Source organism: Gymnodraco acuticeps, unplaced genomic scaffold (assembly GCF_902827175.1).
Source record: "Gymnodraco acuticeps unplaced genomic scaffold, fGymAcu1.1, whole genome shotgun sequence".
NCBI classification, from domain to species: domain Eukaryota; kingdom Metazoa; phylum Chordata; class Actinopteri; order Perciformes; family Bathydraconidae; genus Gymnodraco; species Gymnodraco acuticeps.
Genome location: NW_022990014.1, coordinates 454,228 through 478,778, shown reverse-complemented (window position 1 = coordinate 478,778; position 24,551 = coordinate 454,228). Strand labels below are relative to the sequence as shown.

The 24,551-nt window shown below is 40.0% G+C and overlaps 2 protein-coding genes across 3 annotated transcripts; one reads left to right on the top strand and one right to left on the bottom strand.

The window, feature by feature from the left end:
• Window positions 1–1,218: 1,218 nt before the first annotated feature.
• Window positions 1,219–14,050, bottom strand: LOC117544336 (ankyrin repeat and SOCS box protein 9-like). The gene is made up of 7 exons (XM_034213277.1): window positions 13,631–14,050; window positions 13,419–13,498; window positions 13,151–13,258; window positions 4,102–4,252; window positions 3,754–3,888; window positions 2,509–2,700; window positions 1,219–2,377 (listed from the first exon to the last, which is right to left on the bottom strand). The coding sequence occupies exons 1-7, from the start codon at window positions 13,713–13,715 to the stop codon at window positions 2,226–2,228; spliced, it is 903 nt and encodes a 300-aa protein (XP_034069168.1). The 5' UTR covers window positions 13,716–14,050; the 3' UTR covers window positions 1,219–2,225.
• gpr143 (G protein-coupled receptor 143) lies at window positions 2,605–24,543 on the top strand. 2 transcript variants are annotated; one of them, XM_034213276.1, is made up of 10 exons: window positions 2,605–2,722; window positions 16,732–17,025; window positions 18,368–18,477; window positions 19,042–19,136; window positions 19,536–19,628; window positions 19,855–19,964; window positions 20,054–20,162; window positions 20,930–21,047; window positions 21,679–21,931; window positions 23,830–24,543. In XM_034213276.1, the coding sequence occupies exons 2-10, from the start codon at window positions 16,770–16,772 to the stop codon at window positions 23,931–23,933; spliced, it is 1,248 nt and encodes a 415-aa protein (XP_034069167.1). In that variant the 5' UTR covers window positions 2,605–2,722; window positions 16,732–16,769; the 3' UTR covers window positions 23,934–24,543. The 2 variants fall into 2 exon arrangements, with proteins under 2 accessions (XP_034069167.1, XP_034069166.1); XM_034213275.1 differs by lacking the exon at window positions 2,605–2,722 and having other exon boundaries at window positions 16,649–17,025.
• The last annotated feature ends 8 nt before the right edge of the window (window positions 24,544–24,551 follow it).

The window sequence follows — 24,551 nt, the reverse complement described above, 5'->3', positions numbered from 1 at the left end:
CATGCCAGCACATCTTAAATACTAGATCTGGGCCATGGAAAGGAGTAGTGACCTAAATAAAACGTTGTATTATTTGGTTTATACCATCTGAATTAATTGGAATAGGGAATTGTAGATCAAAGATTTATCTCTGCCGTGCCCTCTCTATCTCGGGTTATTGTAATACGCAACAGGCCAAGGAAATAAGAAGCCTCACATAAATACTCTTCCTTGTGTTTGTCTGAGACATGAAGATTTCTAGATGTTTATTATTCCGATGTAGGACTGTATATGCGTGGCTGTGCTAAACAAAACTGAAGTTTTGGGAAAATAGTAATAACTAGGTTATAATCAGAGATGGCAAAAGTACACACACCCTTTACTCAAGTAGAAGTACAGATACTCAAAAATATTCTGGTAGAAGTACTGACTAAACTTCTTTACCCAAGTAAAAGTAAAGAAGTATGGGCTTCGAAATGTACTTAAGTAAAAAGTACCCATAACTACCAGCTGTTTTAAAGAGTAACTTACCTTTCTTTATAGTAATAGAACAAAAATGTCATTGTTAGCTAATTCATGTTTTGATGCTGAACAACGGCAACATGACAACGTTTTCATTGGTCCCTCTTCTTTACAGAAGACCAGGAAATGAAGGATACACAGATTGTTTTAAAATCACGCAATGACTCTAAATAATAATGATCACGACACCAAACAGATTAAAACTAAAGTAACCAGCCTGTTTTGAAAATGTAAGAAGTAGAAAGTACAGGTATTTGTGTTAAAAATGTAAGAAGTAAAAGTAAAAAGTCGTCAGAAAAATAAGTAGTGGAGTAAAGTACTGATACCAGAAACATTTGCTTAAGTACAGTAACAAAGTATTTGTACTCCACTACTTCCCACCTCTGGTTATAATATTACATGTTACTTGTTAGACGCTTTTATCCAAAGCAACTTACTCAATACTGTGGACAAGGAGCAATTTGGGGTGAAGTGTCTTGTCTTGGTTATAATAACATGTGTTGCCTTTTTTCTACCTGTATACATTCAGTGTTCACATCATGTTTGGGTTTTTATTGTTTGCTTGATCCTTGTGGTCGTTTTTTATTAAAAATATACTCTTTAGACTCTGGGGAGAAGCAGTTATTTCACAGGAGAATTTGCATAATTTCTCAACACTTCCTGTGCACAACAACAAAGCCCTTACATCAGATGCTGTTGCTGAATGAACAATGCATGTTTATTCACTCTCCATCTGGAGATCCATTTATTTATTTTGTTTCTTTTTAAATCTGTAGGAACATTATAAAATACACTTTACAATCCAAAATAACTTCTGCTTCAAACCTCTAGTGGTTTGTGCTCATAATCTGCCGAGTCATAGTTTCTGGTTATGTAGACTAATTCCTCAGAAGAGCATGACCAAGTTTAAAATATCTGGTTTAGCATAGAAGCCACATAGGACATATAAAACACTGAAATCTCCCCCAGCCGGAGAGAGACTGTAGATATATCTGATTTATTTAAAATAGGGAGGAGAAAATCTGCCACGATTGAATTATTTAGTCATGACAATCGCAGTACAAGAATGTGTTTGTGGAATTGATCAAGTCCTATCCCTCTATTGATGAGTCCAGATTTGAAGATGTTTTCACTTGCAGAGATTTGCCTTTGAAATCACTTTTCTACTGTATGATGTCTTTAAATCGACTGAGATGCTTTTTTAAAAAGTTGCTCTGGAAACATGTTCCTAAATGCCCTATAAGGATGATATACAATACACCATTTACAGGATTTCATTTGAAAGTAAGTTTAGTTTAGTTTTTATGTCTAAAGAAAACCAAAACAGCAGCATCAAAAACAGGATCTTCAGTTTCAAATAACAAAAGAAAAGCATATAAGCTGAATGTAGAGGGTTGTCTAATTAAAATAATATTGTTTCGGTTTGTGAAACCTTTATTTAACATTAATAATGCAACATTTATTAGACTTTATGAGCCCATATTCTCATTTTAAATATGTATGACCTCATGGATATGAATAGTTAATGATAAAAACTTGCTCCAAGTTCTCAGATAAAAGTCCAGATTGATCTTGAGAGTCGATTTGTTTACAGAGGCCGGTCACACTGGAGACTAGAGTTAATTACTAACAAAACCACAACGCCTCACTGCAAGATTATGCAACTGCACCCCCTACTGACCAAGAAGTTAAATGCTGCGAGTCTGACACAGAGTCTGATTTATTCAGTGCAATTGGTCTCCCCCTGGGTCTGATTTGTAGAGAAGATACTGTTTCACTTCTGTGGGAAGCTGAAGGTCGAGAATCCTACCCAGTCTCTGCTTGCCCATAGTGTTCCTGATGTTCTGCCGGCACAGCTGCATGAGAGGAGAGGCTCCTGGGCGGGGGGGGGAGGGGGGAGAGGAGCCATGACAGAGAGATGTTTTGATTATTAGCTACGGCTTAGGGCACCAGCCTAATGTAAAGGCCGTGCAAATCGCCACTACTTGTTTAGTTTGGATTGAATACCTCCTGCCTGTCTCAGCAGCCTCTCCACCAGGCTGCTGGGGGGGGCAAGGTCCAGCGGCTGTTTGCCCTCAGAGTTCCGGAGGGATAGATCCCCCCCGTGGTCCAGCAGGACAGACACCAGCTCAGGGCTGGAGAGGCGGGCGGCGATGTGCAGAGGAGACTCTCCGGACACGCTGCTGTTCACTCTGGCACCTGAACACAGCAGAGTGATGAGGTATGATCCTGCTCTCATTACATAACTGGGGGAGAGGGTCTCTGACAGCCCCGTCTCCTACAGCACCACTTATCTAATGTATTGCTCACATGAAATACTTTAGGCCATTTCCTAGCTGGACTGTATTTACTCTCAGGTTATGTATATTCAAATTAGAAAGCCCAAATGAGTGGATGTTTTAGATATGATACATCAGGCGTGTTATATAATGTGTGAATCAGCCAGCAGTGTAAACATAACAGTGTGTGTGGACACAAGCACTGCATTTAGGTTTACTGTTGAGTAACACATCAATTATTACTAGGTTTAACTTTGTTTTGGTGCATTTAGTAAGAGATTAACCAAACAGAGAAAAAGCATGCAGACACATCAAGGCATGCACATTTAACATACATCTGAAGATACAACACAGCATGTTTAAAGGCAGACCCTCACTGAATATGGTATACATATAATCAAGGCTATATGAGATTTATAACTTAAAAACATAACTCTTTACACTTGCTCAAAACGTTTTTAGTCTAGAATGTATTTACTTTAAAATGTCCCTTTAATGTCACTTTATACAATTAATACACTACACTTACCTGGCCAGTGTTTTTTAAAATTAAAACACACGTAACTTTACAAGAAAGAGTAATCTTTAAAAAAAAAAAGAAGAATACTACATAAAAAAGGGCCCTTAAGTGTGTGAGAATGATTAGCGATTAGCGTACTTAAAGTATTCCAAATAAAAGTACTAGTAGACTTGGCTCCTTTGAGTGTAATGATCATTCATTATATTATAAGATTATTATTATTATTACTGGTACTTTAATGTGTAAGTAGCATTTAAATGTTGTAGTGAATTGATTGAATTGCTCAAATAAACCATTTTATATACAGGTTGGTTCTTTAAACTCTATAACATTGCATCATAATCCTTCCATCCTTCTATCCTTCGTTCCAAACCATTAAAAGTGTTAGTCTAAATAACCTAAATACTAACACGTTCTTTGGAGGTTAAAATTTGAAGCTGAAGGCATTCTTACCAAGTTGAAGCAGTTTCCTCACATAACTCAGATGCTGATTGGAGCAGGCAACGTGGAGAGGGAACCCTGATTGGTCGATAAACTGATCCACATCTGCACCATGCTGAACAAGAGGCTCGATGCACTCTATGTGACCTAGACAGAGTTACCAGAATCATCACAATGAGAAGTGATGTACAACAAGGGATGTGCTTTGAAATGTGCCTTCGCTTGGTATCAAGGGAAGAATATGCTGTTGTTTTACTTTGTAGCCTAAAACAACACACATTTTCTGTTTTGATGAGTTATACATGTTTTCTGATGTGGTTGCCAACCTTTGTGCATTATGTAGTGACTGATTAAACTGACCTTTGGCCGCAGCCCTGTGGATTGGAGAGCTGGTCAGGCTGGTCCCCAGAGGACTGGCTCCATGCTGAAGGAGCAGGGTTACGCAGGTCACATGACCCCGAGCGCAGGCTTCTGATAGGGGAGTCTGTCCATCCACTGTTGAACCATTAACCTGACAAGGGGGAGGATAGTTTTGAGACGATTTACCAGAAATTCAAGACCAAAAGGTTGTTTAGCAAGTGTAAAGATTTACATTTTTAAGTTATAAACCTCATATAGCCTCGATTATATGTAGGCTATACCATATTCAGTGAGGGTCTGCCTTTAAACATGCAGTGTTGCAGTGATGGTTCTACGGGGTGGCAGCTGCCACCTCAGAAAAAGGCCTTGCCACCCCAGCTGCCACCCCATTTGGCAGCTTTGTTTTAAAAGAAAAGTTGTGGCTCATCGAACATTTATGAGAGAAAATCTCTAATGTCCGAGTGCAAGTGAATGCAGCACCAGACGCGAGCCTTGTAACACCTCCCCCGGCCGCGTCTATTGTTTTTCCAACCCAGTTTAGATTTAACTACGCCCACTTCGGCATTATGCAAGGATCGACGTAACTCTACGCGATAGCGTCATAGACTTCATCTTCGGCAGTTTAGCGGTCGCGGTGAAGCAGGATATTGAATAGTTGGTTTTTGTCTTTCCAAAGGATTTGTTGACTAAAACAAATCCTTTGTAAACGATCCTATAATCAAAGCCATATCGAAGAGTCCTGAGATTGTATTACTGGTGTTTTATCATCTATAAATAGCCTGTATGTATCCTCAAATGTCGTTTTCAGGACAAACAAAAGACGTTAGATAAATATCTTATCAGAATAGCCTGTGTGTATCCTCAAATGTCGTTTAAAACCTTTTAAATATCTTATCAGCTGGTGTAAGTGCAGAATATAACCTTGACTATTACTGTGTACTTCATTTATCTGACAGCATTATTTAATGATACTATTTTATATATATATATATATATATATATATATATACACACATTTATTCATTTAATATATATATATATATAAACACACATTTATATGTACTCACACATGTATTTATTCATTTATACACACAGATGTATTCATTCATTTATACACACTCACATATATACACTTTATATTAATTCATTTGTACAAACACACAACCACTGTACAACAGTTGCAATAATAACATGATATGGTATGATCAATTCTACCCTTTTGTTTTTGCTCCCATATTTCAATTAAAATATATTTTTCAAAATCAATATTGGTGGGGGCTCTTTTGCAAAGATAATCAATAACACCACCTGACAGTTGTTTCATTTTTACATGGCAAAACGTTAATATATTATTAATGTCAAATGTTATATGTTGTATTATATAACAAAATAGACATTTATAACATATTATAAATGTCTATCTTTAAATAAATGTTATATGTTGTATTATACAACAAAATAGACATTTATAACATATTATAAATGTCTATTTTTAAATAAATGTTATATGTTGTATTATATAATAAAATAGACATTTATAACATATTATAAATGTCTACCTTTAAATAAAATATTAAATAGATACCTTTACATCCTAAACAGAAGGTCAAAACGTTAATATGTTACATGACATACAAAAAAACGAAACATTATATCACGGGCGTCGCAGCCATTATATGAGGGTGGGACAAGTCCCCCCCACTTTTTCAAATGATTAGTTTAGACCCCCCCCCCACTTTTACCATGTGGAAAGTCCGTGAATCGGTCTCTCAACTCGCCGCACTTTGTAGAGCGCTGTGTCAGTGCTTCACTATCAAATCCATTCCACTTGCTTATTGAGAGAATGCCCAAATCAATGAAACTCCGTACCATGTTTTCACTGAGTTGTACCAAGGCAGATTCTCCCATAGCGCGCGCATGTTCAAGGAGTGTTGTCATAGTTGGACAGCTCAGATCTGTTATATGAAGCGATGCCGGTAGCGGAGGTAAGGCACACACACCAAGTGTTCAGGAAATGGTTAATACAGCGAAAATCAAAACTGACGATCTCTTGGTTTGATATGTTTTCTCCCCCAGACAACATGGACATAACACTTTTTTTTTTAAAGAATAGGAAAGTAAGTCATCAGCTGGTAGCAATTAATCAGTTAACAGTGATGGCGGCGGCGGCAAAAGCGTCTCACTTCTGGAGAGGAGTTTCGTCTTTATATCATGATAGAGAGATACAAATACTGAATAGTTTAGATGAGAAAAGGCATCGAAATGCCAGGTTACTAGTATTTATCATGTAAACAGGGAACATGAATAACCCGATCTCTCTGTGCTCATGTAAACACCATGATGTACTGTAGAGGCGCAGTCAGTGTGTTTTACTGGAGCCTCAGTTCGATAAGAGATTATTTTCTGAGTTCTTTAACTTCGGTACTCTCTCTCAAAATGATAATGTGCATTATGTTTTAATTATACTTCTTATCATTCAGAAGCTTTTTGTGTGTGTTTATGTTTTACTGAGTGCTTATAGGCCATTTCCATCCCAGTATTCAGTTAACTATTTATTTTCTGCGCACATTACATAGACAGCTAATATTCTACCTACTGCTTGGGACTTTGAGTCTTCAAAATGTCCAATGTCACAGACTGGGACTTACTTTAGAGTCAACAACTGACTCTAAAGTAAGAGTCCAGGCTTTACATTCAGTATGACTTGTTATGATTCAATGTGAAAGAGTATACTGCACAATAAATAGTGATCACCTCACCACCTCTCTTGACATCTAGGTGCTTGAGAATGAGTCAGAGGCATAACACAGGGACAGTGGAGAGAGGTTCGTTGCTGAGGTGAGTGATGAAAGGGAAATGACAGTTTAGAGTAAATTGTGATGTGGACTCTCATCCCAGAATGTTAAGGAAATCAGTGGGGATATTGAACAGGAAGCATTTCAGTCAAGGGGCATCATATGACCAATATAGACAGAAGAGCAACATTTAAGTCAATGATACCATTCCTAGGTGAACTTAACATCTGTATGGAGTCAGATCAGTCTCAATATTAATACATGCTCACAGAAGGATTCACAAATGTATTTTGCGATTTATATATAAATGACTCTCCACAACAATATCTCTCAATGCACTCACAAATAGTTATTGTTGTATATAAATGTACAAAAAAATGGGCATTTAAACTGCTTTTTATTAATTAAAAGACGGCTCTGAATTAATAATCAAATATGTTTCCTTTATTTACTACTGGATGAAATTACAAAATGCACCCATCATTTCCCTCATGCTAGTATAGCCACATAAAAGTATCAAACCACCTGTTAAAATGCACCAGAATACACCCCCCGTTAAAAATGTCCCCCCCACACATATATATATATAGGCTATTGTAGTGCCGTGAAAAGGGAGTCGGAGGCGGTATTAAGAATTGACTTCCACACTTTATTATTCATTAAACTCTCTGAGGTTAATACATTAACTGCTCTGCATGACAAGCTAGCAGGAATGATTAGCTCCAGCTCAGTGTTCCCACTAAAGGGTCCGTGTGGCAACACAATACAAGAGGTGAATTATGGTCCAACATGGTGTCACCACACAAGCCCCCCCAGAATTCACAAGTAAACAAAATCCATATGGCGGGGAGGAACAACAAGCCAACCCCCACGAGTCCTGCGCACCGAGCCGGTACAGCGACTTCCGCCTGTGCGGCCCCCGTCAAAGGAGGGACCGGAACAACAGATCCACACTCCCTGACAGGAATCAAAGCCGGAGGGCGGCCCCGTCTCGGTGGTCGAGCCAGCACCACGTCCAAATGAGCAGCCTTCACCCGGTCAACCGAGACGTGCTCCGTCTTGCCGCCCATGTCGACCATCAGGTGCTTGTCACCGTGTTCCAAGACCCGGAACGGTCCCTCGTAAGGGGGCTGCAGGGGGCCTCTGTGTGCGTCGTGACGTATGAAGACGTGCCCAGCCGAGCGTAGCTCCGCGGGAACTTGAGACCTTGGCGCACCATGCTGGGTAGACGGAACTGGAGCGAAAGCCTCCGCTGCGTCTCGTAGGAAAACCCGCTGGGCCGTGGCAGACCAGGGAGCTGATGCATTCGGGAGGAAATGCATCAGTTCCCCTGGAACTCTCAACGGCTAACCGTAGACCATCTCCGCTGTAGAGCACTGCAGATCTTCCTTAGGTGCGGTCCTCAGGCCCAGCATCACCCAGGGCAGCTTGTCGACCCAGTTACCGTCCGTAAGGCCGCCGGCCTTGAGGGCCGCCTTCATGGAGCGATGGAAGCGCTCGCAGAGGCCGTTAGCCTGAGGGTGGTAAGCGGTAGTCCTGTGCAGCTTAACCCCCAAACCGCCTGCCACGGCGTTCCAGAGTTCGGAAGTGAAATGAGAGCCCCTGTCTAAAGAAATGTCCGACGGGGTGCCAAAATGACACACCCACGTTGCAATGAAGGCCCGGTCAACGTCAGCGGCCGACGTCGAAACGAGCGGGACCGCCTCCGGCCAACGGGTCGTCCTGTCCACCATGGTGAGGAGGAGGTAGGAAAAGCCCTGAGAGGAGGGCAATGGACCATCCTGGTGGATGTTTACTGGGGTGCAACAATTAATCGACTTAATCGATTAAAATCGATTACCAAATTAGTTGCCAACTAATTCAGTCGTCGATTCGTTGGTGACGTCATCACGTGTGTTTTACGCGCCGTTAAGCTCCAACGTTATTGGTCTTTTTATCGGTACCGCCACCGGAGACATTTAAAAAATACATGTCATGTATTATTGCTACAAAAACATTATATCGCAGTCTTAGTGTCGCCAACTAGTTTCTAATATGCAAAAAAACAAACAAATGCGTCTATGATGTATTTTCGATCAGACGAGATCTCTCTCCCCCGTCTGTGTGCGAGGGGGCGGGGCAGTTTACACACACGCAGCTGCTACATTCAGCAACACACGGAGGAGATGGCGGAGAGAACGCGCTCCGAGCATGGCTCCGAGGTGTGGTTAAACTTTACCCGTCTCGATGTCGACAATGCTCGTTGCCAAAAGTGGAATAAGAGTTTAGCATGTAAGGGCGGTAACACGAGCAATTTGTTTAAACATTTAGCAAAAGTGCACCACATTCAGACGGAGGAATGCACCGGGTTCGACTGTCTTTCTAGTAGCTCTAGCCCCATCCACGAGTAACGTTTCCACGTCAGGTGTTATGTATGCTAGCAGCAACACACGGAGTTAACTCAATTATACAAACATGGGTTAATGATTAGAGGTAACTGAGTTATTTATTTTGTTAAAAGTTTCAGCTATTCTGTTTATAGAATCGTCTTCACTCGACGCTGGAACTACGCTCCGTTGAGCGCCCGTGTCACACAGAAACAGGCTCCCCGAAACGCTGTCGCTGACGAAGAGGAGCCTGCACGTGCCGCCGACGCTCAGAGCCACTAGCTGCACGGAGCGATGCATTTCTTTGCCATTGTCCCGAAACGTGCGTGGTAAAAGCACTCTCCGGTGTCTCCACGCCGGCTCGATACAGCCGTGTCCGCCCTCCGCCACGCTTTCTTGACTGCAGATGGGCCGCTGAGCGTCGCGGCTAACGTCTCTGCACCGGGCTGTTGTGTAGCCAGGAAAAAACGAGGCACGGGGCTCCATGACAGGCGTGTTGGCCAGTGCCGTTTGGACCCGGGGAGGCAAGTGACGCAGGAAAATCTCCGTGAATAAAATCCGGGGATCTTCCCCCCCTAGCAGATTTAGCATTTTCGCCATTAGCTGAGATGGCTTGCTGTCTCCTAGGCCTTGAATGTCAAGTATCTGGCGGGCCCTCTCCTTAGCAGATAAGCTAAATGTCTTAAGGAGAAGGGCCTTAATCGCCTCATATTTGCCATGGTGTGGGGGGGCTGCGACAAATCCAACCAACCTGGACGACGTGGAGCTTCCCAGCGCTGCTACCACATGGTAATATTTCAGGTTCCCGTTACGGACCTGTCGGCAGGCGAAGTGCGCCTCCACGCGAACCATGCCATTGCCTCCGCGGCGTGCTCCCAGAATTCCGGCAGCTTTACGAAAACATCGCGCTCAGCCATGTTCGTTGAGTTTCCGGAAACTATCTCGGAAACGTCAGGGTCACCAGTGTAGTGCCGTGAAAAGGGAGTCGGAGGCTATTAAGAATTGACTTCCACACTTTATTATTCATTAAACTCTCGTTTAATGTTAATACATGAACTGCTCTGCATGACAAGCTAGCCTAGCAGGAATGATTAGCTACAGCTCAGTGTTCCCACTAAAGGGTCCGTGTAGCAACACAATACAAGAGGTAAATTATGGTCCAACATGGTGTCACCACACAGATGTTTGTTAATGTATCCCTCTTATATCCATCAGGAATTAATATTAAATGATGAATAAACATTCCTCAGCACTGCATAAGTGTGGTCGTCAGTCATATTGACAAAGAAGCACTATTATATTGTATATTGTATATCATGTGGCGTTTAAAAGGATGGTATTTCGCTTGTCAGATTCAGATTTCGCGGGTGTGCCGCGTGAGGCAGTGATGTAGCCATAGGGATGTAACGCCAGGTTGATGCTGTGACGTAACGCCGCGTCGATGCTTGCGTAATGCGGAAGTGGGATCTAAACTGTTGGAAAAACGATAGACGCCCCCCGGCCATGGCGCGAGCGTGGAAATATGATTGGCGGCGATTTCATTTGAACGCGGAGACAGCTCAAAACGAGAAGCATTTCGGATCCAAGTAGACGGAAGGAATGAGGTATTTGCGGTCAGGGTATGGCTGGGGTAGGCTACGGCGACAGCCATACCAAGAAATGGCTTAGCCCCACCATGAAAAATGATGTTAAAGTAAGCAAAAATAAAGTCCGCCAACTCGCGCGGAGTAAATTGCACAGACAGCAGTTAGTAAGATTGATTTCAGTAGCCACTTGTCTGGAAATACCGAAGACTAGAAACGGTTTTGAAAACTTTTGACACGTAGTGATCGTCTTCTCAATAGAACATCTTTGATAATGTCTTCTGGCCAATCAGAATCACAATAACGGCGTGGTGTTGTTGCAGGAAGTCCCGACGGAGAATAATGTTGCTGTAGTACATATACATCGATACAACATTACGTGTTGATAGAAATCAACACGTAATGAAATAAGACCCCACGGTTTGATGATTGATAGGTGTGTGTGGGCTGTCTTTCATTTTGACACACAGAACAATGGGGGCTATCCACCCTTATCCACAATGTAAAGTAATTCACACAGCCTCTTCCCTCTTCTCTCTGTGAGGAGCAGCAGGTTCAGCTTTCAGAACAAAGTAACAAAAAACTAAAATGGCATTCATTTTTTTTTTTTCATATGTAGTGTAGTAATAGACGTATTTTTTATTTGTCTTCTCAAGTACCAGAATGTGTATTTTATGTTAGTATTTCAAAAAATCTCCTGGGGGAGAATCCCCACAGACCCCCCTACAGGGGTTGGGTTTTCAGCATGTCAACTCTTTCACCTGTGGGGAAATTGCAGGATTGGCTCCAGGTCGCCCTTTTTATTTACTACAAGACAAATGTGCCTTTTTATTTCATACAGTTCAATTTGGATTGAGACAGGGAAATAATCTAAACCTCACGCGTGGCGTTTCACTGTCAAGGGGAGCGTGTATGTAATTACATTGCAAATACTGACTTGAGCCCCACCACTGTATGGGTTAGCCCTACCATAGATTACCCAACACAAATACTCTGGAGCTGCCACTGTTTGTGGTCTACAATGACAGAGAAGAGCCTGCCAAGTTTGGCTGTACTCAGCATTGAATCAAAACCATAGCACCATAGCTTTAAATCTTAATAAGTTTGTGAGGCGTTTTGCTGATCAAGATGGTAATCGCCACATTCAGCTGTAATAGGCATGCCAAATTAATGCTCTGCTCACGGATGAGTCGATGAGAATAATAAACTGTTAAAATGATGACCTTACGTGTGTGTATAACATTTGCCTTCTTTGTGGGGGTCTGCCCCCAAAAACTGTTTCAAGTCCTGAGAAAGTCAAATAAGACAGTGTGTAAAACTTCACTGCCCAGCCAAAAAAAGTAACCACTATGATTTAACTAGGCCAGTAGGTAAGGACTTTCCACTGGATAATAACTGCAGCAATGATTATATTTTAGCTGAATACACGTTTTTTAACCCTAACTGATGCAGTTAGTCACTTCTTTAATGTTTGTTCTTTCTGATGTAAAGTCAAGGTTGTAACTGTTTGCAATGAAGTTGTGGGGCGCTGAACTGTTCTTTTGAATCTTTTGATTTATGATAATTACTTGTCTTTCAAATTTGAAGGAGGGTGAGCAAGCATTTTGAGGAACATTCATCATTAACTCCTCCAAAAGATATAGTTTATTTAATAATAACACTGAATATGTGAATCATAACAGTGATTGACAGCTGATAGGAATAATATGATTGTTAATAGTATCATATTCATTCAGACAAACATCGACGAGACAGTTAATTAATGTACTTATTGCAGCAGTCTGCATAGATAGAAACTCATTCAGTTATTGTTCAGTTAAAATTCATTAAATGATGTCTGCCACCTTATATATTTATATGTAAGGCTTTAATGTTGTACCACAATAATGTCACCTAATGTTATTGAGTTAAAATATAAATATTGTGGCTTTCCAAGTTAACATTGTTGATATGACTGGGATTAAATCAGCATATACTTCTGCCAGGGGATGCCACCCCTGAAATTCTCTTGCCACCCCATGAATATTTGTCTAGATCCGCCCCTGCAGTGTTGTATCCTCAGATTTATGTTAAACGTGCATGCCTTAATGTGTCTGCATGCTTTGTCTCTGTTTGGTTAATCTCTTACTAAATGCACCAAAACAAAGATACACCTAGTAATAATTGATGGGCTGCTTCCTTACTAGACTAGGGGAGGATTCTGGTAAATAAGGACACAAAACATATTGTCTTCCTTTGAGATCATCTTAAATGTATTTATATGTATAAAAGAAAAGACATATCCAGACAATGGAGCCTTACTGACATTTGCCCCATTTTCCATCAAAAGCTTGGCGCACGCTGTGTGGCCTTGCAAACATGCTCCATGGAGGGGGGAGACCTGGTCCAGAGTGTTCAGATTCACACACATACCCTGTGAACACACACAGCAAATGTAACATTGTAGATGCATATTAGTACGTTTAGTGTTACTACAAGATCTCAGTATAAGCAATGTGATGAGTTTCAGATTTGTTCTCAATAAATACATAGATACATTTCATTTTATAAAGTAGCATGCAGTTAAACTTGACCTGTGCAATGAGTCTCTGCAGAGCGAGGACACGTCCATTAAAGGCAGCATCGTGAATTGGAGACCAATCTGATTCAGTATCTAGGTATAGAAACAGTGGCCACCAACAACCTTTAAGTAACATAAATGTGCATTCAAATGAAAAGCAGAAACATTCTGTCCAGAGCAGTAAACAAACTGCAGTGTCAGCATAAGCTGCCCGCAGATACTCACCACTCATCAAAGGGTTGGAGAAAAAAACAGAAGTTCTGTTTTGACATGCAGTGTCTGGCGGAGTCTCTCTGTGTCCAGCAGACATACTTCTCACTGCCGTTCTAAAAGCTGTTTTAAGCTGTTTTTACAACAGAGGCTGAACTGTGTGCTGCTCGAAGTCAAAATACATCTGAGAGGCGTTTGCTGCTCATCTGTTTTCACTTTTTTGGTGGCAGGTCTGGTTGCTGTGATGTCATTTCCTCTTTGACAAAGTATTTGCCTGCAGGAAACAGGCTGGTACAATGAAGCTGCTGGTTCTCAACCAATGAAGGTGCAGAGGGAGTGGGAGACGGGCCTGTTGAGCAGGTCTGTAATTTCAGTGTAATTTGACACTGTACAGCCACACCCATCCTCTCCAGCAGGAGATGGGCGGCGTTCAGTTGTTTGAGTAAAACTAAGGATAAACTGGATGGAAGTGAAACCATTTATATACATAATGATCTGTGGGCATTATGTATTGTTGGTAGTCACCATGTAGCAAGCTGTAATGTGATTTTACTTTTAAAGATGTACCATATGCCTATATTTCTTCATATTGTGCCTGTTTAGAATAACACAGTACCTGTTGCACTGATAGCAATCCTTTAATCCGTTGCTTTACTTTCAATTGTTGGATAAAGGCATTACTAAACTATCTAAAGTGCCTCAGGAATGATTGTGCTGCCATTGCAGAGGTGCACATCGTTAAACATGTTTTAAGACGTGTCACTGTGAATGATGTTTGTGCAGAGTTTGATTCCAGACGGCCGTGTATTTTGACTCATAGGATACCCTAAAATCTGAATCGATTTTGATGATTTTTTTTTTATTCAGTACTAATACTTTTAAAATTATTCTTCGCTTGTTTTCTTCTCTTTAATTTAATTCTAAATCAACCTAGTTGTTCAATTCTTTTTTTTGTCCTTTTTGTAATGGTAATGACATTTTGCGGAGATAACAGCAGAATTGTCTTTTTAAATATCCCAAAAAAAAACATTTTGCCTAATTACTTTTGGTCACAAGTGATCTTAACAAAGATAATCTCATGGCTTGCTTTGTAGAAACCAGGAAATCCACTTCAGACTTAACAGACTGCGGATGGGTGGCATGATAATTAGACAGACTCTCTTTAAAGTAAAGGCAGGGATCAGTACCACCGGCAATAAACTTACACAACCTCTGACTTCCCTAAAAAAGCTCAATCAGGTTCCCACACAAAGTCTGTATCTTTAAAATAAAATAAATGTGCTTCAAACAGCTGTGTTATGGCGTAGTATACACCCTTATAAGTATTGATTTAGGCTGCTTCTAGTGCTTCATGTAGGCTATAAATATAGTACAATAATGTGTAATAGTAGCTATATTTTTCCACAAAAAGATATTCCCAAAAGCAGCAATATCTGTTGTTTCTTGAGCTCCATTGTTTGCACACCAGCAGAGGGCAGCAACAGATATTTAAACAGCAAATCGATGCTAACCATATTCTTCAGGGAGTTGTTAATCCCTGGCAGCAGGCTACAAGCTTGCCATACAATTGACTTTGTGCCTGGTCGGAGAAGGTGCATATAGATTAGAAAGCCATTGGACAAACTCAATGAATGCCCTCTCTGTAGTACTGAATAATGGACGCCCTTGATGCTTTGTTTCCCAAATAAATCTGCTTGAAATGTCCACCCGTTTCCTCAGATCTCTGTCCAAGCAGGCAGATCCAGCCGCTGCCCTGACCTCTCCAGTATTTGGACGTGGACCAATGTCTCATGCATACATACTGGGAGGGAAATAATATCAAGGCAAGGTCTTGGTCACTCACATAAACACCACATGTCATCCTTGTTATGAGACTGAGGACAGGAGAGGTTTTTTTTCTTAGGCTGACCATTTCTGTTTATGCCAAAACAAATGTGCTTTTAACTCTTTGTTCCTGAGCTCTGACCTTTCCACTACAGCCACAACAAAGAGAAAAGAGGACATTGCTTACTCTACTATACGGACAGCCATTGGTTTTTTTCTTTATCAAAATCAGATTTTGTGTTCATGTTCAAACCAATAATTGTATTAGGCTAGACCAACATAAATGTAATTCCTTTCGGATTAAAACTCAAATTCAGTCTGTCTATGTGAGACCAGTCCTAAAGTCGCTCTGACATTCAGGAAAATGTCTGTTATTACAAAAGCGTGCCCCATAAATGGCAGGTTGGTAAAGTGGTTGTTGCAAAGGACATCAAGCAACATTCACTGGTCACCAATTTCACATGTAACATGGTTAGGTCTGTTATATATCAGTACGTCACAAGGGTTATCAGTGGGTCAGACTGTTGATGAGTTACAGAGTTTGGCTCACATCCCCTCCAGCAGGCTCCACATACATCCCTGTTACAGCCTCCCAGAATATACCACACACAGTGAGGCTAATGGGATGGATGGACGGACCACCTTAAACTAGCCACATATTGTATATCTATTCAAAATCTAAATTCTAAATATTGTATGCTTTTTATTGATAACTTGACCTAATTGTTCATTGTTAAACATGATTTGTTGTACATCTGGTGTTAATAGGCGTTAGCTCAACAATTACGTTTTTGATTATGAAGCCTATGAATTTAGTAATTGGTGGTGTTGTTATAATTAAAAAGTACACAATCTATGTTCACAGTAGATAATGAATAAAGTCGTTGCATTCACTTACATTATGCATTGTACTTTCTTTGTAATAAATCAGCAGTGTTTTATGAGCCTATAGGCTACACAATTTAGCCTCAGTGTTGCAATAAAGTATATGAAATCAAAAATGTCGTCTTGTATTTTTATGTTGCTGTATCTTCTTCAGGGATACTGCAGCAAAATACTGTTCATGATTTCACTAAAATATTAGATATTCAGTAGCTTGCTGAACTCATAACTTGAGACCTAAATCACACACAGGCCTTTGTCGGTTTCTTGCATTGTGGCACAGTTAAGCTACAACTGCAGGGATTAAATAGAAGCACATGATGATTCAACCCCGTGATTTCTCACTGAGTCGGCTGATGCACCCAATCATTTCCTCTACCTTCCTTGTCTTTTCTGCTTTCTCCTGACAGCGGGGCCCACTTCTCTGTTCCTCTCTCCCCGGAGAACCATGGCCTCCCCTCGGCTGGAGACCTTCTGCTGTCCGAACCGGGACGCGGCCACAGACTTCGTGGTCTCCTTCCAGCCCGATTTGTTCGCTGCTCTGGGTCTGGCCAGCGCGACTCTCAGTCTCTTGTTTGCCGTTTTACAAATTCTGCCCAAACGCAAAGGATACAGAAGACTCGGGCAGTATCCGCTGCCGAGACCCGCATCCTCCTCCCGGATAGTGTTCATCATCAGTTTATGTGACATACTGGGATGCATAGGTAAAGAACAGTCCTGCTTTCACTCAGAAAACTGTTTCACAACGTGGGTTTCTGGATTTAATGACACTCGCAAATATGTTGTTTTTAACCGTTTTGTTGCACGGCATCAGTTTATGTGACATGTGAAACAGAGAATAACATAAAACACAAGTTTTAAAAATTGCCCGCTCTTGGTCAACTTAAAACTTGATAACAAACTTTGAATACGCAAATCTAAACTCAAAGTGATAGCTTTATTTGAGATGTTTGGTTCTAAAGCAACTTATTACGAAACAAAAGAATGAATCATTATCCTCTCATGTGAGTCATGAATGACTCCTGCAAACCATTTGTTCCTGTTGATCTGAATGCAGCATTGTTCTTATAGCAACCACTACCTACATGTTATTAACACTGAAAAACAGTGGTGTAAAGTAACTAAGTAGTACTTGAGTATTTCATTGTTTTGCTACTTTGTACTTCAACTCCAGTACAATTCAGAGGTAAATAATGTAGCCTACTTCTACTCTACATTTATTTAATACCTTTAGTTACTCTGCAGATATGGATTAATGATGTGAATATAATCAACACTTGCTGCAGCTTTACCTGCTTTGATAACACTTTAATGCATCAATCATTTATAATAAAAACATATAATATATATCATTCTAAAATGGGCAATCTGCATAATGAATATACTTTTACTTTTGGTACTTTTTCACTTTTACTTGAGTAACATTTTAATTGCAGGACTTTTACTTGTAACAGAGTATTCCTACACTCTTGTACTTCTTATTTTACTTAAGTACACGATCTGAGTACTTCTCCCACCTCTGCTGAAAAAGGCTGTAAGAGTATTTTCAGCGCACCGAACCAATGTGACACTCGAGCTGTTCATTCACCACCCTGCCTGTGCTCCTGCCTGGTGAGAGAGGAGGCAGATGAAGTCATGTATTACTGTGTGCTTAGTGCCGGCGAGATCCATCCACAACTGCGGAATAACAGCTAGAAGCACACCCATGACACAGTTTAAAGAGAAATAATAGCATGTAGTCTGCATCACATTAACATTCTGGGAGAGCTCCCTGTTTTTCCATCCACAGTGAAGAGTCCTGTGTAGGAAATGGAAACACCCTTATAAAACACACCTGGAGGTAGTTCATATTTCCATGACATAAATCTGCTATTAAAAGGACTCCCATGACTGAATGTACTTAATTAACACACTTAATAATGCAGAATGAAATGATGCTTTAAATGTTAATCAAATCCAGATCCCTGTTTTGTTTTGTATTATTTCCTCGTCTGATTCTCTCAACAGGTTACAAACATGAGATCATGTGTTGTTTTCCTCCTCCAGGTATCATTGTGCGGTCATCTGTCTGGCTGGGCCTGCCGAACGTCATTGAGCGTATCTCAGTGGCCAACAGCACCGAGGTCTGGCCAGAGGTTTTCTGTGTCGGCAGCGCAGTATGTATGATGCATTTTGACAAATCTTCCCCTTTTTTAACAGTCAAACAGTTAAGTTAAGTACATTTACCATACAGGTTGTTTAAGTTCAGCTTCATGCCTGACAGATGACAGAACAAGGCGCTATAGCGGACACAAACTCATAATTATAAAATACTAATAAAGGACTGGCTTACCTAAAGCCAGTTGAGTAGCACTTGAAATGTTTGGCTCTATGAAACCTGATGTACTTATGATTCTGTTTTCTTCAAGGTTGTGTCTTCCTGGTCGAATGTACTTATTGTAAGTCGCTTTGGATAAAAGCGTCAGCTAAATGCAATGTAATGTAATGTAATGTAATAATTCTGTTTATTCTAAATCATGCGTGATCCTGGGAAATCCAGATTTCACTCATGCTCAGCAAGCATGCACGACTGACTGTAAAATATCTGTTAGCCCACGGCTTTTCAACTGTAAAGTCACACATAACATATTTACCTCAGTTACTCATGCTTCTTATTATGACGAATGATCAACATTATGACCTGTATAGTAAGGGTCTTCTGTCTCATTTATGCGTTACAGATGTGGATCCAGTTGTTTTTTAGCGCTTCTTTCTGGTGGACCTTTTGTTATGCTGTCGATGTCTTCCTGGTGGTGAAAACTTCTGCAGGAATCAGGTATCTGAGCATCACCTTCCATATTTCATTATCACCTTAACATCTTCTCCATTAATCACAAGATGAAGCGCAAAGCCTTAAACTGAGCTGAGAATGTGTGAAACATCCTTCTCTCACTTATTCCTCCTGTGTGCTAGTCATGTGTTGCTTCGTCTCGCATGACTTACCCTAAAACTAGTTTGCAATTTCTTGTAGAGAGAGCATTTCCTAAAGGTGTACAGATGGATCAGTTATACTGTTTTAACGTTCTTCCTGTGTTTCAATGGGCTAACAATACATTTTAAACCTCAGTCCGTGTTGGACATTTGTTTTCTCCATTGAAAAGAAAATGTATCCTCAAGATAAAAGAGCAGCATGTGCTGGGAGCACAGTCTCATGACTTGTTTCTCTTCCCATCAGCACCATTATCCTCTACCACATGATTACATGGGGTCTGGCCGTGCTGCTGTGTGTGGAAGGAGTGGCCATGCTCTACTATCCATCCATCTCTGAGTAAGTCCCTTTGTTGTTCCTTAGATGCACGATCTAGCACCTTCCAGCATTTTGTCACTGTCTTTTGTCTTTCAAGAGCCTGAGGCTATCAGTAAAACTGTGGATGAATAAGTCAGTGTGTATGCCCATAGAAAAAAGATGTTGAAACTGGGTTAAGAACTTATCTCCCAGTGATGTAGTTGTGATTACCAATGCTAACTTTAATGTTCTCTTGCATTGTGTGCAGTTGTGAGCAAGGCCTCCAGCATGCTATCCCTCACTATGTCACCACATACGCACCAATGCTGCTGGTCCTCGTGGCCAATCCTATCTTCTTTAATCGGACCATATCTGCAGGTAATTCCGATACTTTTATGTTATATACTTTCTTACACATGTACATGCATGGGTTTTCAATATCTACTTATTTTGTTCTTCCAATCTAGTGACATCTTTGCTAAAAGGACGACAAGGAATCTACACAGAAAATGAGAGACGGCTGGCCAATGAGATAAAGATACGCTTCTTTAAAATTATGCTGGTGTTCTTCATCTGGTATGTTAACATTGTTTATCAAAGGGATACACTCAAAGAAATAGTCTGACATTTTCAGCAGCACGTTTCTTGCTGAGGTTTAAGGGAGAAGATTGTAACTTATATATATTTAATATACAGACAGGAGAGTGGTATTAGGCAGCAGCCAGTTAGCTTAGCACAACGAGCTAGCCTGGCACTCCAAAGCAATACAATCTACCACACAGCACCTCTAGTCTAAAGCTAACTAAAGACTCAAGGAAGTAATTTAGTTTTTACACTTTTTTCTTATAAGAATATTTTATTATGTTTATTCAAAGGACCATATCATTATGTTTTATATTCTCAACTCTAAACCATGCATTTCTATATTTTATTGCATGTAATGAATATATGACGTAACAGTGAATCAATATTCCTTAGCTAATCACAATTCACAACACAACCTCTAATGCACCCTGCATTAACTCATGCATCACCTCACCATGAGTCATGCATTAGTCAAGAATTACTTAGGTTATACATTTTATAACAGATAAGATCATCTATAATTGAGCCATCTTGCTGTAGTAGGGTAACACTTGCTATAATGTGACCAATTCATGCAAATCCATGCATGATTGTCGTTTATAGGAGGTCGTGATAACCATGGTCCACAGCAAAATAAGAGCTGGATATCAGCTGTATATTTACTTAATGAAAATAATAATGTCATTTAAAGCTGTTGGTTTTAAGAGGGGTTCATTTACAGATTTGTTAAATGCTAATGAGACATATTGATGTTTCAGCTGGGTGCCCAACATCATCAACGAGAGCCTCCTCTTCTACCTGGAGATGCAGACAGACATCAATGACAACGGCTTCAGGAATATCAGAAACGCAGCCCTCATCACATGGTTTATAATGGTAGGTACACAAAGAATGAAGCACACTAGTTTTATCAATATCTAAAACCAGAGGTGGGAACTAGTTGAGTACACATACTTCGTTACTGTTACATTTTTCTGGTATCAGTACTTTACTCCACGACTTTTTACTTTTACTTCTTAAATTTTTAAGACAAATACCTGTACTTTGTACTTCTTACATTTTCAAAACAGGCTGGTTACTTTAGTTTTAATCTGTTTGGTGTCGTGATGATTATTATTTAGAGTCATTGCGTGCCTATTGATTTTAACACGATCCGTGTATCCATCATTTCCTGGTCTTCTCTAAAGAAGAGGGACCAATGAAAACGTTGTCATGTTGCCGTTGTTCAGCATCAAAACATTCATTAGCTAACAATGACATTTTTGTTCTATTAATATAAAGTGAGGTCAGTTAATCTTTAAAACAGCTGGTAGTTATTTTTTACTTGAGTAAATGTCGAAGCCCATACTTCTTTAATTTTACTTGAGTAAAGAGGTTTAGTCAGTACTTCTACTTTTACCAGAGTATTTTTAAACACGAGTATCTGTACTTCTACTTGAGTAAAGGATGTGTGTACTTTTGTCATCTCTGTCTAAAACCTTCAACTTTTTGCCTTTGACCTTTTCAGGGTATCCTAAACCCTATGCAAGCGTTCCTCAACACCCTGGCCTTTCACGGCTGGACGGGCTTAGATGTTGACTTCAGACTGCAGCAGAGGAGGAAGCTGGCCTGGGACTCCGCTTCTACTTCAGTGCCGAACACAGAGGTGCACAATCCCACGGTGGGCACCACTCTGCTCTACCAGAGCCATGTCCAGGAAGCCAAGAAGAACATGATGAGCAACGGACAGCACTCTGACGCCATCAGCGTGCTCTCAGAAGGTAATTGGGCTAGTGCCAGTAACAGCTCACCTGTGTATCAGGGCTGGTGACGCTCTAAAGCTTCCTGTGGGCTGCATGCAGAGAAGGCAACAGTACACACATCCTTTACTCAAGTAGAAGTACAGATACTCGTGTTTAAAGATACTCTGGTAAAAAGAGAAGTACTGACATGAACTTCTTTTCTCAAGTAAAAGTAAAGAAATATGGGCTTCGAAATGTAAAAAGTAGCCATAACTACCAACTGACCTCACTTTATATTAATAGAACAATAATGTCATTGTTAGCTAATGAATGTTTCCATGCTGAACAACGGCAAAATTACAACGTTTTCATTGGTCCCTCTTCTTTAGAGAAGACCAGGAAATGATGGATACACGGATCGTGTTAAAATCAACAGGCACGCAATGACTCTAAATAATAATGATCACGCCACCAAACACAGATTAAAACTAAAGTAACCAGCCTGTTTTGAAAATGTAAGAAGTAGAAAGTACAGATATTTGTGTTCAAAATGTAAGAAGAAAAATAACACTACTTCCCACCTCTAGCTGCATGATGTCTGCTGAACTGGTTTCTTATATGAAGCATGTGATTTATTTTAGGGAATCATTATACTGTGATATTATCTACTGAGAGATGTGTTTCTAATGAAGAAAGCTTTTTAATTTTTTTTATAATGGTGATTGGTGACATGGTGACATTGACCAGCTTGAACTTGAAGCTCTCTGTGATTAGTTTTTAATAGTCAAGAAAACTCCTTCTGGATGCAGTAATTCAGGGTCATGAGGCATTCAGGGTCATGAGGCATTCAGGGTCATGAGGCATTCAGGGTCATGAACCCCCTGCAGGATTTTCTGTTCTATCCACGCCGACTGAGTACAGTAGCATGAAATTGTTACGGATTTTTTGTTCATAATGATCGGGTATTTTCATAATTCAGCATGTGTTTCACCGTGTCAGGTCAGGGCGTACTTTTTCACATCATGTGTGCATATCCTGACCTTCTGTTAAGGGTGCTGCAACTGTGGCTCCTTCACATCATTTGTCATTATTGAAATGCATCTAATGACATGCAGAGAACAATGGCACAGCTGTAGATTATTAGGATAAACATGTGAAATACACTCAGTTGCATGTGTACATGGTAGCCAGCTAGAACTAGTCCAGTTTAATACAACAGTCTTATAATTAATCTTTAGGAATGGGAATAAATGTCCATTAAGTGAAACTATGTAAAACTTGATAGTCGTTTTTTTGTACTGTTCAATTATATTTGTATTGTACTAAGAGACATGTTTAAACTCATTAATATGTATGAAGGGAGCCGCTAATAGTATAAACTTGCAACTAAGATTAAAAGCAAGACAGTTGTATTACATCACTTTAGTTTTAGCTAGGTTTACCAAATAATCGTGCTACTGAGTGTATATTGAACATCGATTTGGTGTTTTTTTACTGGGACACATTTACTTTTGTTACTTTGATATGTCTTCTGTGCTGTTTCTATATTACTAAATGTATTTTGGGATGATTCGGTAAAGCATTGTATACATTGTTTGTGCACAATGTAGTACATGTTAGAAGTCTATTCAATGTTTTGTGTCAATATTCAGTGTCTCTGAAATTACAATTCATTAGAAATAAAGTAAAGATTTTTTAAAGGATTTATGTTTTTCATTCATTCATATAGTTTTGACTCCGTCTTCCACTCAAATTCAGGTATAGACATGAGAATCATTACAGACTGCATTTACAGGATATGTTAACGTTCCCAAAATACATTTGTGCTGAGGGATGTATAAATCAAAGATCAGCATCTCTATAGATAAGTCCATTGATGAGCTGTGAAGGTGTTTGTGCAGTAACACCCGGTATTCTGCCTTATTTTGTCTCGATAGGTTCAGAGTCTAGTACAGTTGAATTCCACATTTCCAGCGAGCCACGAGAGTATGAGGATGTAGACGCTGACGGAGAATCCTTGGAGAACTCTGTGAGGCACTAGCTGAACAACCCGCCTCCCTCTGCTCCTCCTGTGGGACATCTTTCTTTAAGTTACTGTTGTTTTAGGATTTATTCTCTTAGCCTATTTTCTCCCATTGAGATTTCCTCCAGATATTAACTGGTCATGAGATTTCATTAGTTGGTAAAACAGAAAAAGTGAAATTCTTGATTCTAAGCCTTTCAAAGCTTTTTTCAATCTGTTTAAGTGTAGTACTGTAACTGAAGCTGAACAGTACACAATATGTCACTGTCTCTTTAGCAGCCAGTCAATGGAACAAACACGACATTTAAATATTACCAGCCAACAGGCTGACCTTTCAAAGTGCCTTCAGTAAATGATCCCGGGTGATTTACTACATTAATGTTTGTCAATTATTGTCATTAACCTCTGAAAGCATGACAGAATGTAATAAGCTAACTAGTGTCTGTTTTTTAAACAATTACTGTATTTACAGTTGTCCATCTTGTATTTTTGCACACATCTATTTTGTACTATATTACATTTCCAAAATATTTGAAAACATTTTGTTGATGACACTTTTTGTATGTCTTGAGTGGTTGCAGACCAACACAAATACTTCTGTGCTAATTAAAACACAATTAAACACACAGGCTCCAT

What these genes read in the sequence shown, in the direction of transcription:
- LOC117544336 (XM_034213277.1), bottom strand. Translation starts at nt 13,715, where the DNA reads ATGTCTGCTGGACACAGAGAGACTCCGCCAGACACTGCATGTCAAAAC. An exon ending in CCACAGGGCTGCGGCCAAAG is followed by an intron (nt 3,889 to 4,101) that starts GTCAGTTTAATC and finishes AACTCTGTCTAG; the next exon opens with GTCACATAGAGTGCATCGAG. An exon ending in GCTGCTGAGACAGGCAGGAG is followed by an intron (nt 2,378 to 2,508) that starts GTATTCAATCCA and finishes CCCCCCGCCCAG; the next exon opens with GAGCCTCTCCTCTCATGCAG.
- gpr143 (XM_034213276.1), top strand. Translation starts at nt 16,770, where the DNA reads ATGGCCTCCCCTCGGCTGGAGACCTTCTGCTGTCCGAACCGGGACGCG. An exon ending in TGACATACTGGGATGCATAG is followed by an intron (nt 17,026 to 18,367) that starts GTAAAGAACAGT and finishes TTCCTCCTCCAG; the next exon opens with GTATCATTGTGCGGTCATCT. An exon ending in TCATCACATGGTTTATAATG is followed by an intron (nt 21,048 to 21,678) that starts GTAGGTACACAA and finishes TGACCTTTTCAG; the next exon opens with GGTATCCTAAACCCTATGCA.